Source organism: Ricinus communis, chromosome 6 (genome assembly GCF_019578655.1).
Source record: "Ricinus communis isolate WT05 ecotype wild-type chromosome 6, ASM1957865v1, whole genome shotgun sequence".
Lineage (NCBI taxonomy): Eukaryota > Viridiplantae > Streptophyta > Magnoliopsida > Malpighiales > Euphorbiaceae > Ricinus > Ricinus communis.
The window spans coordinates 15,810,581-15,824,918 of record NC_063261.1 but is presented as its reverse complement, the minus strand read 5'-3'; the positions used below and the strand labels follow the sequence as shown (position 1 = coordinate 15,824,918).

The following is a 14,338-nucleotide window of genomic DNA, read 5'->3' as shown; positions in this document are numbered from 1 at the left end:
AAACAATTTTCTATCAAATGACTGTCCACATCGGTCTAACACGTAAAAAGAGAATGTCGTATCATTAAGATTTAAAAGAACTGTATTTTGAAATTGATTTAACGTATATATATCTCATTATATATGCACTTAGGCTTTTTGTAAGATTGGAAAGGTGTTTTATATGTTTTCTCATTTGAACTTGTAAGAAATTAAGAAATGGACGCATAAGTAGACATACATACGTGTTGGTATGGCTTCGAAGCTTGACTTCAAATTTGTTCCTTTGAGAGGAACCCAAGGAGGAGGTTCTATACCTGTCCCCGTTTTAATATAATCTACCAATGCATGTTTTCTCCTTTATTCCTAATTAGATTTTGATTTTATGTCTAATTTAAGGGTTTATTACTCTTATATAAGAACAAGTTTGTGATTTTATAATATGGATTGATCGAAAGTTGACTCAGTACAAAAAGAATTATATGAATGATATGAGAAGGGAAATGACTAGTTTGATGAACGAAAGGAATAAAGCTCTAATGCTAGCTGGGGAAGTAAATGTAAGGGCAGAATGTCGATTGACAAATATGAAGGTGTACAAGGAACATAAAGAGGCACTATTGGAAGTAAATCATATTTTAAAAGTAGAAAATTAATAGCTCAAAGAAGAATCAAGTCTGTTGTTTATGGAGATCGATTTGTTGAAAGAAAAGCCGGAATGTAGTGAACGCAAATATGATGAACTAAGAAAATCAAGAAAGGTGGATTCTGTCGAGATTAAAAAAAAGAAGAAAGATGTGTCACTATCATTACGTATTACATGTTAGTTATATACGTAGAGAGCTAACAGCTATATAAGGAAAACCTAGCTATCTGTGTATCTATACAAGGAATAACCAATACAAGGAAATACATAATAAGAGGAATTAGCTAAGTGACAGCTAATGGTTTGACCCGATGATTCTTCTCTTATTGACATCCCTCCTCAAATTGATGATAGTTATCAACAAGCATCAATTTGCTGGTAAGATATGCATGGTGAGCTGAAGACATAGGCTTAGTGAATATATCGACAATTTGATCATGAGAAGAAACATGGACAAGATGTAGAATTTTATCATGAACCAATTCATGAATGTAGTGGCAATCCACCTCAATATGCTTAGTCCTTTCATGTTGTACTGGATTTGTTGCAATGCTGATAGCACTAGTATTGTCTCCAGAAAGAGTGATAGGTTGTGAGCAAGGAACACCTAGTTCTGCAAGGAGTCATTGAAGCCATAAAATCTCTACACTAACGGAAGACATTGAGCAATACTCAGCTTCTGTCGATGATTTAGACACTCACGCCTGCTTCTTACACTTCCAGGAAATGGGAGAAGCACCCAAAAATACACACCAGCCTGTTGTGGAACATCGAGTATCAACATACCTGGCATATGCTGTCAAAGTTGGAGAATTATTTGAAGGAAAAAATAAGCCACGGTCATAAGTACCCTTAATATAGCGAAGAATACGATGAACAACTGAGAGATGATACCGACGAGGTTGAGAAACAAATTGACTTACAACCTGTACAGCAAAGGAGATATCAACTCGTGTGATAGTGAGATAAATAAGACTGCCTACTAACCGGCGGTACAAAGTAGGATCCGAGATAAGTGCTCCATCTTCACGTGTCAATTTCAAATTTTGCTCCATGGGGGTGGAGCAAACTTTATTATCAGTTAAATTGGTTATTTTTAGCAAGTCATCAATGTATTTGCATTGAGTAAGAAGAATGCCACTAGAAGAGTAAGATACTTCGAGGCCAAGAAAATAAGTGAGAACGCCGAGATCTTTCATATGAAAAGAGTCATGGAGATGCTTCTTAAAATTTATAATTCCTTGTTCATCACTACTAGTAATGACCATGTCATCTACATAAAGAACCAATATCACAACACCAGCATGAGAGTGACGAGTAAACAAAGATGGATCATTAGGACTCTGCTGAAAACCAACTGCACAAATGGTAGAATAAAATTTCTCAAACCAAGCCCGAGGCGCTTGCTTCAGATCATATAGAGATTTTCTGAGTTTACAAACCAGATTACGATCAGCAAGAGAGTATCCAGGACACTTCATATAAACTGTCTCTTTCAAGTCTCCATGGAGGAAAGCATTTTTCACATCTAACTGATACAATGGCCATTGTTTACAGGATGCAATAGCTAAAAGTCTGCGAACAGTCGTCATTTTAGCAATAGGAGCAAATGTTTCATCATAGTCAATCCCATATTCCTATTTATAGCCTTGGGCCACTAAACGAGCTTTATATCTATCTAAGGTACCATCAGCTTTAACCTTAATAGTATAAACCCATTTGCTTCCTATCACAGAAGTGTTTGATGGTTGAGGAACTAAATCCCATGTATGATTTTCATCCAATGCCTCAAGTTCGTCTTCCATGGCTTTTCTCCAACATGTTTGGTCTGATGCCTGATTAAAAGTAGAAGGAATCTTGACAGAATTAAGATTAGTAAATAAAGTATACCTGTTAGGAGGTCTCCTAAAGTTTGAACGTTTTGATCTTTTCAAGGGTGGTGAATTTTGTGGTGGAGCAGTGATGGAAGAGGTTGAATGAGGACCTTATGGATCATGATCAAGAGTAGGCTGAATAGTTGCTTCATTATCATTGATTGGATCATTATGAAAAGAGTCATAAAAATTTTGTAAAAAAGAAATGGACGAACTAGAATCTGGTGGCATAGAAGAGTACCATAAAATTACACATTTTCAAAGAAAAGTACATGACGAGAGACACGCATTCTTTTATTTTGAAAATCATAACAAACATAGCCTTTTGGAGTATTACTATAACCAAGAAAAACACATTTGGAAGCCTTTGCAGTCAGCTTATTTCGTTCATGTGGAGAAATCAAGACAAAGCACACACAACCAAAGATACGAAGATGCCAATAATCTGGAGACTTATGATAAAGAGAATAATATGGAGACTGATTTCCTAGTGTGGAAGTGGTTTGGCGATTGATAAGATGAACTGCAGTATGCACTGCTTCGACCAAAAATTGAGGAGGAACACAAGATTCAAGTAAAAGAGTTCTAGCAATTTCCACAACATGGCGATTTTGTTGTTCTACTACTCCATTCTGTTCTGGTGTCCCAGGACAAGATTGTTGAGTTACAATTCCTTTTTCATGAAAGAACTTAATAAGATCTGAAGCAAAAAATTCTCCACCAGAATTCGAATGAAATATTTTAATTGTTTTGTCAAATTGTGTTTCAATCATGGTGAAAAATATTTTTGCTATATTAGCCAATTCAGATTTTGATCGTAAGAAATATACCCATGTAAAACGTGTATATTAATCAATAAACAGGACAAAGTACTTATATCCAAGTCTGACAAAACAAGTGAAGGACCCCATAAATCACAGTGTATAAGATAAAAAGGTTCATTAACTTCCGTAGTACTGGAAGCAAAAGGTAACTTTGCAAATTTTCCAATAACACAACTTTGACAAATTTTTAAAAAGTCAGACTTAACATTCAATTTGTCTGGAAGAAAATTAGACTTGAACATATATTCTAACCTACTAGCATGCGGATGACCAAGACGACGATGCCATAGATTCCAAGTATTATTAGCAGTTGAAGTGTAGAATGAGACTGTAAGATATGTTGGAAAACTCTTTTCATTTACCAAATCTAGATGAAACAAGCGTCCTTGTTTATGCCCCTTCATGATCACTTGACCAGTTCGAAGGTCCTGTACATCACATCCAAGAGAGGAAAATTTAACCAAACAATTTTGATCAGTCAATTATCCAACAGAGATCAAATTAGCAATTAATCGAGGAACAAAAAAAACATTGGGCAAACAAATAGAATTTTTGGATTTATCGGTCAGACATATAGTGCCAATCCCTTCAATTGGTAATTCTCTTCCATTAGCAGTAACAATGGTTTGTATTAAATGATAAGGTTTAAGTTTTGAAAAAACATGTTTTTGTCCAGACATGTGATTAAAGGCAGCTGAATCAAGAAACCATTTGATTCCTTTACATGATAACCCGGCAACAGAAAAAGCAGAAGAAATAGCACATGGAAGAGCTGATTGCAGAGTCTCTTGAATCATCTTTTATACTGCTTGTGGCGTGAGATCACTCTCATTGGGAGTTGATTTTCCTTTATCATTGCTCATGGTAACAAAAACATATGACCCTTGCTCCTTTTTCAATAATCTGCAATCTAGAATTATATGGCCTGGCTTCTTGTAATAATTACAAATATTGCGCTTTTTGCAATGAGATTGAATATGCCCCAGTTCATCACAATGTCTACAACGAGTATCTTCTTTGCCTCCTTGCTTTGGTTTTGATTAGAATTTTCCACGTGAAACAATAAAAATTGCATCAACAGAATTAGATTTAGTATCTAGTTGGGCTTGTGTATTCAGCCTTGACTATTCACGGATCAAATCTCCAAGCACAAATTCCATAGTCAAATCACCTCGATTAATTAAAGTAGATTTCGCGTAGCTTCATGAGAAAATGCGTAATCCTTCCACGGTCTCTTTGTTTCTTAATCTCGGCATAAGCTGTATCTGAGATTGAACAAGAAAATATCATATCTTGTTCAGTCCACAATTTCATGATTTCAACATAGAAACTTCGAATATCTCTGCCCTCTTGACTGATACTTGCTAGTTCATATTCAATTTCAAATTGCCTTGCTTGGTTTACCTGAGAATATACTCCTTTAAGATGATTCCATATTGCAACAACTGTTTTGAAGCGCCTCAAACTTAATGCAATATCCAGTTCAATTGAGTTTAATATCCAGGTAATAACTTGAGCGTTCTTTGTCTTCCATTGGCGTTTTGCTTCTGCATCACCTTCTTCCTTTTGAGACCCATCAAGAATGGTAGAAAGTCCCTTTCCTTCAATAAAAATCTGAAACTGAAATTCCCAAAGAGCATAATCTTTGCCATTAAATTTGACAGAGATGGATTCACTCTTGGTTGCATCCATATCGAATCCTCTAAAAGATGTTTGAAAAAGAAACTCTTAAAAGAATTTATAAAATAGCTGTAGCAAAGAAACAAATTTAATAATTTTCTCAACCTAGCTCTGATACCATGTCAAGATTGAAGAAAAGAAGAAAGATGTGTCACTATCATTACGTATTACATGTTAGTTATATACATAGAGAGCTAACAGCTATATAAGGAAAACCTAGCTATCTGTGTATCTATACAAGGAATAACCAATACAAGGAAATACATAATAAGAGGAATTAGTTAAGTGACAGCTAATGGTTTGACCCGATGATTCTTCTCTTATTGACAATTCCAGCAGTATGATGTTCTTTCTGAGTTTTGTAGTTGTTGTGATTGCACTGCTAGGGGTTTATTTTACCTCTAAAATTCTGTTATCTTTTTGGGATTTAGTTTATCTAATGCAAATAAATTTTGTTGTTCATGTTACAATGTGTTGGTTGTAATGGATTTTGCAATGTGTTAATGGATTTTGTTATCTAAAACTCAAAAATTGAATTGTGATATGTTAACCATTAGACTGTTAAAGAAGAAATATATATGATTAATAAAAAAAAATTAAAAGCTATATCTTTTAGAAAATAGTGGTTAGTACAATAACAAAATAAGCCAGATTTATAAGTTGACCACAAAGTCCAGTTCCAACAACAAACTGATTCGAATTAAATTCATTACCTTTGGTTAAGGTTTCCAGATGCATCTGAACTGCTATAATACACGCTCCCATTCCATCACTACCTTCATCAATGTCAGCTACCTTATCATCATCTATAACCTCATCACCATCATCAATAATATCAACAAGTATTTTCTCACCTTGTTCCCCAACCTTCTCATTTTTTCCTTTTGGTTTGTGTATGTACCAAGACTATCTCACTTTTTCCTTAGCTTCTTCCAACTCCTCATCCTCATCATCAATCATATATGAAACATTCATATATATCTCATTAAAGGTCTGGTGGTGTACAAATTCAAGACATGCTTCATCCTCATCATTAAGCTCAAATGTTTCAGCACACAACCCTTCTGTAACATTGTCTAAACCCACCCCATTAGTATTTAGTACATGTAGAAAGGGTTGAGACATGTTTACTATAACCTTATTCTCTATATTAATGTCCTTCACATGCTCAATATAAAACCTTAATTCTTTCCCAGTTCCAACAGAGTTACAACACTGTAAAACTTCACTGTCATTATTAACTGCAATAAACTCTCCATCACTCTCTTCTTAAAAAACAACCCAGATATTTTAGTATAACCTAACCCTTCACACAACTCATTATATTGGAGAAAGATAGTAAGTCAAGTTCAAAACAGTCTTTAACTACTCTTCCTTCACCACCCACATACTTATTAACATTTCCCTTAACAATACAACCCCCATGATAAATTACTAGCTCAATATTATCTACAGTCACAGCTATAATAAATAATGAAAATGCATCAGTGTTTAAACGAAACTATGATTGGAATACAAAAGCATTAAATACATTAACATATCCCTAATACTGTTCAATTTAAAAAACAATAACAAAATACTCAACAGTGTATCACATGCATAAACAAATAAGAAAACACAAAGATAAATAATTTTTCTTTGAAAGGTGAGCAAAATAATATTTTATGCAGACTTTAATCGCTTTCCTTTTTAAAATAAGTCACTCTGGGACCACAAACCATAATTGAGACAATATAAAACAAATATTAAACAAAATAAGACTAACCTTTAGCGAACCAGGTCTACCACAATAACGACAGTAAAGATTATTTTCTGACAATATCAAACCCACTAGCAATTCTCTTCGATATTCAGACTAAATAGTGGCCTTCCCAAAATATATACTTCGATCTTATCAAGCAAGGCGAAAAGAGGTTTCAGCTTTGATGATTTTAGTTATAAAACCAATTTAGGGATTTAGGATTCATTTTCTTCAATTTAAGGTTTAGGGCTCATATTTTGGTATTTCGAATAGTATTTAGGATTACACTAACATAACAATTAGAATTACTAACTTGCCTTTCTTTTTTATGTTTTTAAATAATTTTATATTACTTATTCATGACTACATATCACCTCCACTTAGTCCTATTAACTATTATGTTGCACGACTCTTATTTAACTTTGTTTGTAATACACGCTCCAATGGTCGGTTAAGCAATGATGAAATGTATACCAAAATAAAAATGTAAGAATAAAATATCGAAAAGTAAAAGTGCAAGGGATGAAGTAAAAGAAAAAATGCAAGGGGCTGAGAATGGAATTTTCCTAGAATAATTGGGTAATTTTCATCTGTAATCGCTGAATTTTAAATGTTGTTCCTATGTTTCAAGTTGTTTCTTAAAAACTTTAATTTGTTATATGATACCTAATCTCAGTCAAAATCTAACTAAGAAATTGGACACCACACAGAGAAAGATGGTCAAATTTAATATGCAAGGGGTCATCAATATATACTTCTAACAAATTTTTAATATAACCTGGTATTTTATAAATTACAACATTTAATATATGGCATCATCTAAAAGAAAAGGGAAAATTTACAGGTTTTCATTTTCCACAAATATAACATCCAGTATAATTCATGTACAGAAATCAAAAGTTAATTAAATGCACCATCTCCTAAGTATAAACTTCTCATTTACTGGGACTAACATGCCAATAACTGTATTGAGACCCAAACTCCTGTGCATGCTACTGTAAGAAATGTGCTAGACTTATGAACCAAGCAGCTTCTTCCATCTAGCATACCCTAGAACAAGCATGAAAAGCAAGAAACATGCTGCTGAGGTACTTCCAACAAAGTAGCCAAATACCCCGTCCATCTCGTATAATCGGCAAGGAATATTCATGCCAAAGAAAGATGCCAGCAAAGTATCCATTGCAATAGCAAATGATGCAATGGTTAATGTCAGCTGAAGTTGAATGAGTTCATTTCGCTGGTTGTCGAGTTGGATGTTGACATAGTCTTCGGTGTCATCAATATACTCACGAACCTGAATAATCACTAAAGGTTATATTCCAGTTAACTTGAAGAACATGAACTATAAAATAATCAACATATTGAACTTGTGCAATCCAAATTTTCTGAAGCGCCAAAGAGGTTGTCAGACTCGCCTTTTTATAAGCTTGGATTGTAAAATCGACCATAGAAATGGCAAGACTTCGCAATACAAAGAATTATATCTAATCCTCAAAATAAATAGTTAAGTTAAAATTATTTATTTTAAACTAAAATTTCCATCATTGAGCCGCAAGTGCGAGAATGAGCTTAATCACAACCATTTGTCAAGTTAATATTTGTTCAAACTTTACATTTCAATGCAGCATTCCAAAACTCAAAAGCCCTCATTAACACAATAATAACAGTAACACCATCAACAATAGTACATAGTCATTTCACTACAATGTACACTTTAACATGCATGTACATGATCATTATAATACCACGCAACAATAGCTATTAGTGCCATTAAATAGTAATCAAGCATAAAATGTGATACTACAATGATGTTTAAACATGCAATAATGACTTATATACATGAAAAAGTAATGTTGCAAACTATAGATGTCCAAATATGCAAGATATTAAAGTTAACAATTTTATCATGTAAGCTTCTGAAATCAAAATTGCATACAGATTAAATTGCCACATGTTTCCTACTCGTACTATTATGTGCATCATTCGCAAATATAACAACTGTGCTTGTAAGTTTCCAAGGCCACCAGAATACATGCCAGCTTCCTAGAACTGAACCAAATCCATTAAAATAACTAGTATAAGCTCGAGCGTGAATATCATCACGAGATGACTCAGTTAAATTGAAAGGGGTTCCTAGACGGGCTGATTAATCCTTTCCGAAAGCTAGCTGCTCTTTCCCAATTTCTAGTATATCTACTGTTTGACTTTTGCATGATGCCAAAGAAGTGATATTAACCCAACAAATATTTCATGGCACTCAAATTCAATAAATTATATTGTAACTTGTATAAAGCCTAAATTAGCCCCAAAGTGCAGATGATATGTATATATCAACCCGCAACTGTATCAGAATGTATGTATAATGTAACAGCATGAGAAAATGTGTCATTCATATGAATAGGGATGATTACTTAAGCCATACCAGAATTCTAGCAATGGGTATATAACTGGCATTTATAGGATTCTCACACTCTAGTTGATTAGGCAAAATACTTACAGACAAGATCTTGTTGCGCGTTCCATCCAACTGCATAAAATAAGCTTCGAGCAGCATTTCCAAGTCCTCCACATCATTTTCATCCAAAATGCTGCCAGTAACCAGACTTGCACTGCGACTAGAATTAAGGCGAGGGAGATGAGGGGTAGCAGTGATGATGCTATTCGAAGCTGCAGCTCCCAATAAAGCCTCAGATTGCTGATTCTGGATCCACTTTCTCGTCAAATATAAGTCTGCCATATCTTCATTATCATCTAATAAATGTTCAATTTCATCTCTCACCTGATATACAGCAGATTTGAAACTCAGTAAAATGCAACAAAAACCAATCATTATCCGAAAGTATTAGCCATTGCATCCTTAAGTAGGTAAATGCTTGTTTCACAAATAAAAGTCATTTCACAGCAAACTCTACCTCTCAAAGTCATCATATTGTAAACCGTAATTTATAACTAACATGGAAAATAAAAAAGTACATGCAGGATTTAAGAAAGCTCATCAACTTAAGGATTAATAAAAGGTTTTTCACTAGCCACAAAAAGGGTTTCAGAAAGGAGAATAGAATAAAAGATCGAAAATTGAGTCATGAACTTAAAAAAGGCGTCTGCATAAGATTTCCCAACATTGAAGCAAATAGAGAAAAAGGGAAAGCAAGATTAAAGAAGTAAGTTCTTGCACTAATAGTAACATCTATAATATCAGGATGCATTGATAGTATTTCTAATCCAGCTCCCAAGCCCAAAAATACACTTCCTAACTTTAATCCATGGTGAAATAACTAAAACTAATGCCAAGAACCACAATCCTAAGTTTCATAGAGAAGGGAAAATTTGCCAGATGCAAAAGAAGGCAACAGAGGATGCCCCCTTATTCTATCATGTGTCAATGGTAAATGTCCTATTAATCAAATGGTTTCAAGGCCTCACAAGAAAAGTCTAACTATACAGAGGAAGAAAAGTCCAGAATCGGAAGTCCTGTCCATGGCAAGTTTCAGGAAAAGACTTTCTCTTCTAAACATGCCAGAACAAATTATAATTTACGCAACATGCTGGGATCCCAACTTCCTTCACAGATAGTTACATAATTCTCAATAATGGATTTGATAATTTCAACTGATAAGGAATTTCAAATGTATTGTACAGCTGCAGAAATAAACATCAAGAAGAGTAGACACAAAATAAGTACAATCCAAAAATATAAATAGATTTAAGCCCAAAATAGTGTATGATATACCGTGTTAGACCAAGAGATCAAGTGCATTTATATGCAGTTCTTAATAAGAGATGTAGAATAAATAGATGCCATCTGTAGAGCAGCTGTTTAGCCGAAGGCATCCGAAACTTGCTCATGGTCTTGTACATCAAGTTTATATTTTGATATCTATGCTATGCATGCACAAGAACAAGACCCAGGAGAATGAAAGGGATAGTATTAATCCAAAACACCTTTTGCACACGTGCAAGCAGACGTGTGAGATTGCTTTTCAGACTTCGCACATGTTCAAGATTCTTGGTGCTAACATTCCTGGCCAGTTCATCTAAAACAGGATAAGCATCTCTCTCTAAATCTGCCACATTGGAGTCCAAATAGGTGCAGACAACCTCTAATGCAATCTCCAGAACCTGAAACTCAAATGGAAGCTCAGATTGCAAACCTTCTTGAGCTTCTGGAACAGGCAGCCACTGCCCACCAGTTGCAATGCGCATTTCATTATCTTGAGATTCTGCATGGCCTGCTCCCTGTACATTATATGGCCTTTTAAAAGGTATTTGTTGCCTGAGCTGATCCACAAATGGAAGGACCTCTTGGCGTAGAGGATCCAAAATCAGGACTTCTTCAGCTGTAACTATGGCCCTTATAAACTCGAGATTGACAACCATGGCTTTCTCCCTGGCTGCAAAGAGGAGAAAAATTGTAAGCTCTACCCCATTTCTCTAACATATATAAATGACGTAAAAAGGTGAAAGCCACACTCAAGGGAAAGGAAAAAAGAAAAAGAAAGAGACATCATTGTTTCTTGAATTTGTGATAATTTATTCAATATATATATATAACACAAAACAAAAAGATGAATCCATGGTGCTTAATTTTAGTGAAATTATAGTTTTTGGGGCTCAAAGCTAGCTGCTTCTTTAAGCCATATGGTGTTCAATAGACGCTGAGTTGCTGACTGATGTGAGAAAATTTGAACAATATTCATGTGCTATTAAACTATTTAAAAAAAGTTACTAAAGTCTACAACCCTGAGATTTTAAAAATATATAATATTTTAGTTTTTAATTAAAGAATTAAAATAAAATTCAGAACAAATTTTGAATTAATATACAGTTTAGTTTTTAAACTTTAAATTCAATTGCACTGTAATTATTCAGTCCTTATATTATACAGTTTTCTTTTTGAACATATCAAACAGTATTTTAATCTTTCCAAATTGCTCAACTTTTATTTATTATTATATAAATTATTATACTGGATCATTTTGAAGCAGACGGAAAAAATAACATATATCTGAAGAGTTCTAAAAAGTTGTCATTTATTATTCTTGTTAACTGTTCTCGTGAGGTGTGGATCATCTCAATGTTTTAAATGTTAAAGTTATACATTAATCAAAATCTCTAAAAATTAAAATCATAAATTTCTTCTTTTTTCTTAATTTGCATAAGCAGGATAAGAAAAGAATTCAAAAGTCAAAACCTGACCCTAACAGTAGACTTTTGAATTTGTGATCATTAATTAAATAAACAAAATAGCTTTTTACGCTTTTGGTTTTTGACATAGTGAAATTTCATTTAACGAAGTGGGCACATGCTCCAAGCAATTTTCATATGAACCCAATAATACATGTCAGAGACCAAAATATATTTACACAAGTTCTATCAAATAAGTTCTTTGTTTTTTTAATGGAGTTCTACCAACTAAATTTTGATGATGAGATAATTTAGTCACTTTTTGTATCTTTAAAAAGCACCAAAAGTCAGAAAAACAGAAACGTTAAGTACTATATTATCCCGTTAAACAGTTAAAAAAATTAAAAGATCCAGTTAAAGTTTCTAAGGAAATTGAACAAATTCATTGCCAAGTTGCAAACTTGAGCCACAAAATTAAGTTGTGGCTCCAACCTGCAATCTTTCTACTTTTCAAGCACAAATAATCCCAGATAATAATTGCATAAAGTAGCAACTCCAAGCATAACTGCAGAAAAGGAAAACAGGGAAATTTCTATATTGTAACAGACATAAGTATCTTCAGAAAAGAATCCTACTTGGCTAGAACTTGCAAACAAAGCACAAGCTAAGCTAAGCATGTCAACTGCGCAATGCAAACAACAAGCAACCTAAGTTCTAAAAATATCATAATAAGAAACCAGAAACAGGTGAAAGAGGAGGGACAGGTATAAGTACATTAATAGTCTAAGGATCAAAGTCGTCAAAGTATTGAACGAATTCCCCAGTTCAAAAAAAAAAAAAAAAAAACAACACACACACAATAAAGAAAATAAAGATTACATTCGCTAAAATCCAACAAAAACCAAACCATATATCAAATTAAAATCTAAAACCTCAAATCAGAGTTTAATAAATGTGACAACATCAATTATCAAAAGAAATGTTCAATTCACAATTTCAATCAAACATCAAACAATTCAATGCAACCAAATTGCAAACTTTAGGAAAAAGAAAAGAAAAAAGATAGAAACTTTACCAAGAATATTAGAGGAGTGAGAGAAAAGAGGACCAAGAATCCTCAAATCCCTAGCAGGGATAGACACGCGCTTTATAATTACACTTTTATCACATTCCATCAATTCCGAATTCCCTAATCTATCAAACCTCATCCACAATCTCGCCCCCCCTGCCTTCTTCTTCACTACCTTCCCCACTATTAAATTGCTACTATTAATATTATTAGCCTCAACTAATTGCTGCTGAGGTGGCGATGCTGCTCCGAACGGTGGAGGAGGAGGAGGAGCCGGTGTCGGTGGAGATGGTGGGCCCGATTTCTTCTTTAATCGGCGTCTCGTGCTCTTTGAAAAGAAAAACGATCCCCTCCCCATTTTTCTTAACTCTTTCTTTCTTTCTTTCTTTTTTGCACTTGTTTTCGAAACCTTGATTTGGATTTAGGGTCTGAAGATTAGTGGGCCATGGAGAAGGACGGTGGTGGTGGTGGTGGTGGTGGTGGTGTAAGAGGAGTCGGAGTCGTCTTCTTCTTCTTCTTGTGCTTCAATTTCTGCCATTAAATGTTTCACTTCCTTTGTGTGAGATTCTCTCTTTTTCTAATTGAATAATTAACACTCAATTTTTTAAAGGGAGAAGGTGCATTTTCCCCCCTAATGTTTAGGCCGGGGTCACATTTGCCCATCAACTTATTTTTTTGCCAAATAACTTGTATATCACCCACAACCTGGTATTTACCTTTTGTTTGGAAAAGAGGTGGATGGAGAGAGAAAGTGATGAAAGAAAAAATTAGTTCTCATTCTTTTTATTCCACAACGAGTGAAAATTAAGGAAGAAAAATAAAATAGAATAAAATTTTATTATATTTTAAAAAATAAATTTTAATAAAAATAAACTTTAAATGTTTAAAATTATAATTATTCACTTATATATAAAAGCTATAGGTAAGAAAATATATCTTATGGGGGGTAAATATATAAATTGATTTGGAAGATCAATAATTGAAGCAAAATTCTCCTCTCTTTCTCTCCAAATTGGGTGATTATATATTGGTGGACCTAAGTGATTACTTTTTCACCTTTTTTTTATTTATATTTTTTATATTTTTTTCTTGTTTTTTCCAAACAAGAGAAAATTATAACCACCCTCTCACTTTCTCCACCCTCATTTTCACCCATTCCCAAATATTGGGTTAAGCCCCTTTCTCAACTTGAACTCCTTATTTAGTTTTGGTTAGTCTTTTATATTTTTTATTTACTTATTTTAACTTTTTGATACTCTTTCTCTCTTTTTTTATTTTTTCTTTTCTTGTGTCTCTTTTCTTTATTCTTTCTCTTTTAAAGTTATAAGTTATATGATTGAAATGGTAAAAAAAGTTGTAGCTAAAGCCGGTGATAATAACTATATATGCAACTAATGTTAA

At 33.7% G+C, this 14,338-nt stretch overlaps 2 protein-coding genes across 2 annotated transcripts; both read right to left on the bottom strand.

The window, feature by feature from the left end:
• Positions 1-2,262: 2,262 nt before the first annotated feature.
• On the bottom strand, positions 2,263-4,120 carry LOC125370287. The gene is made up of 5 exons (XM_048375299.1): positions 3,854-4,120; positions 3,576-3,751; positions 3,373-3,497; positions 2,772-3,172; positions 2,263-2,460 (listed from the first exon to the last, which is right to left on the bottom strand). The coding sequence occupies exons 1-5, from the start codon at positions 4,118-4,120 to the stop codon at positions 2,263-2,265; spliced, it is 1,167 nt and encodes a 388-aa protein (XP_048231256.1).
• A 3,374-nt stretch (positions 4,121-7,494) lies between these two features.
• On the bottom strand, positions 7,495-13,514 carry LOC8267734 (magnesium transporter MRS2-4). Its single transcript, XM_002530623.4, has 4 exons — positions 12,944-13,514; positions 10,687-11,135; positions 9,242-9,523; positions 7,495-8,038 (listed from the first exon to the last, which is right to left on the bottom strand). The coding sequence occupies exons 1-4, from the start codon at positions 13,293-13,295 to the stop codon at positions 7,760-7,762; spliced, it is 1,362 nt and encodes a 453-aa protein (XP_002530669.1). The 5' UTR covers positions 13,296-13,514; the 3' UTR covers positions 7,495-7,759.
• Between the last annotated feature and the right edge of the window lie 824 nt (positions 13,515-14,338).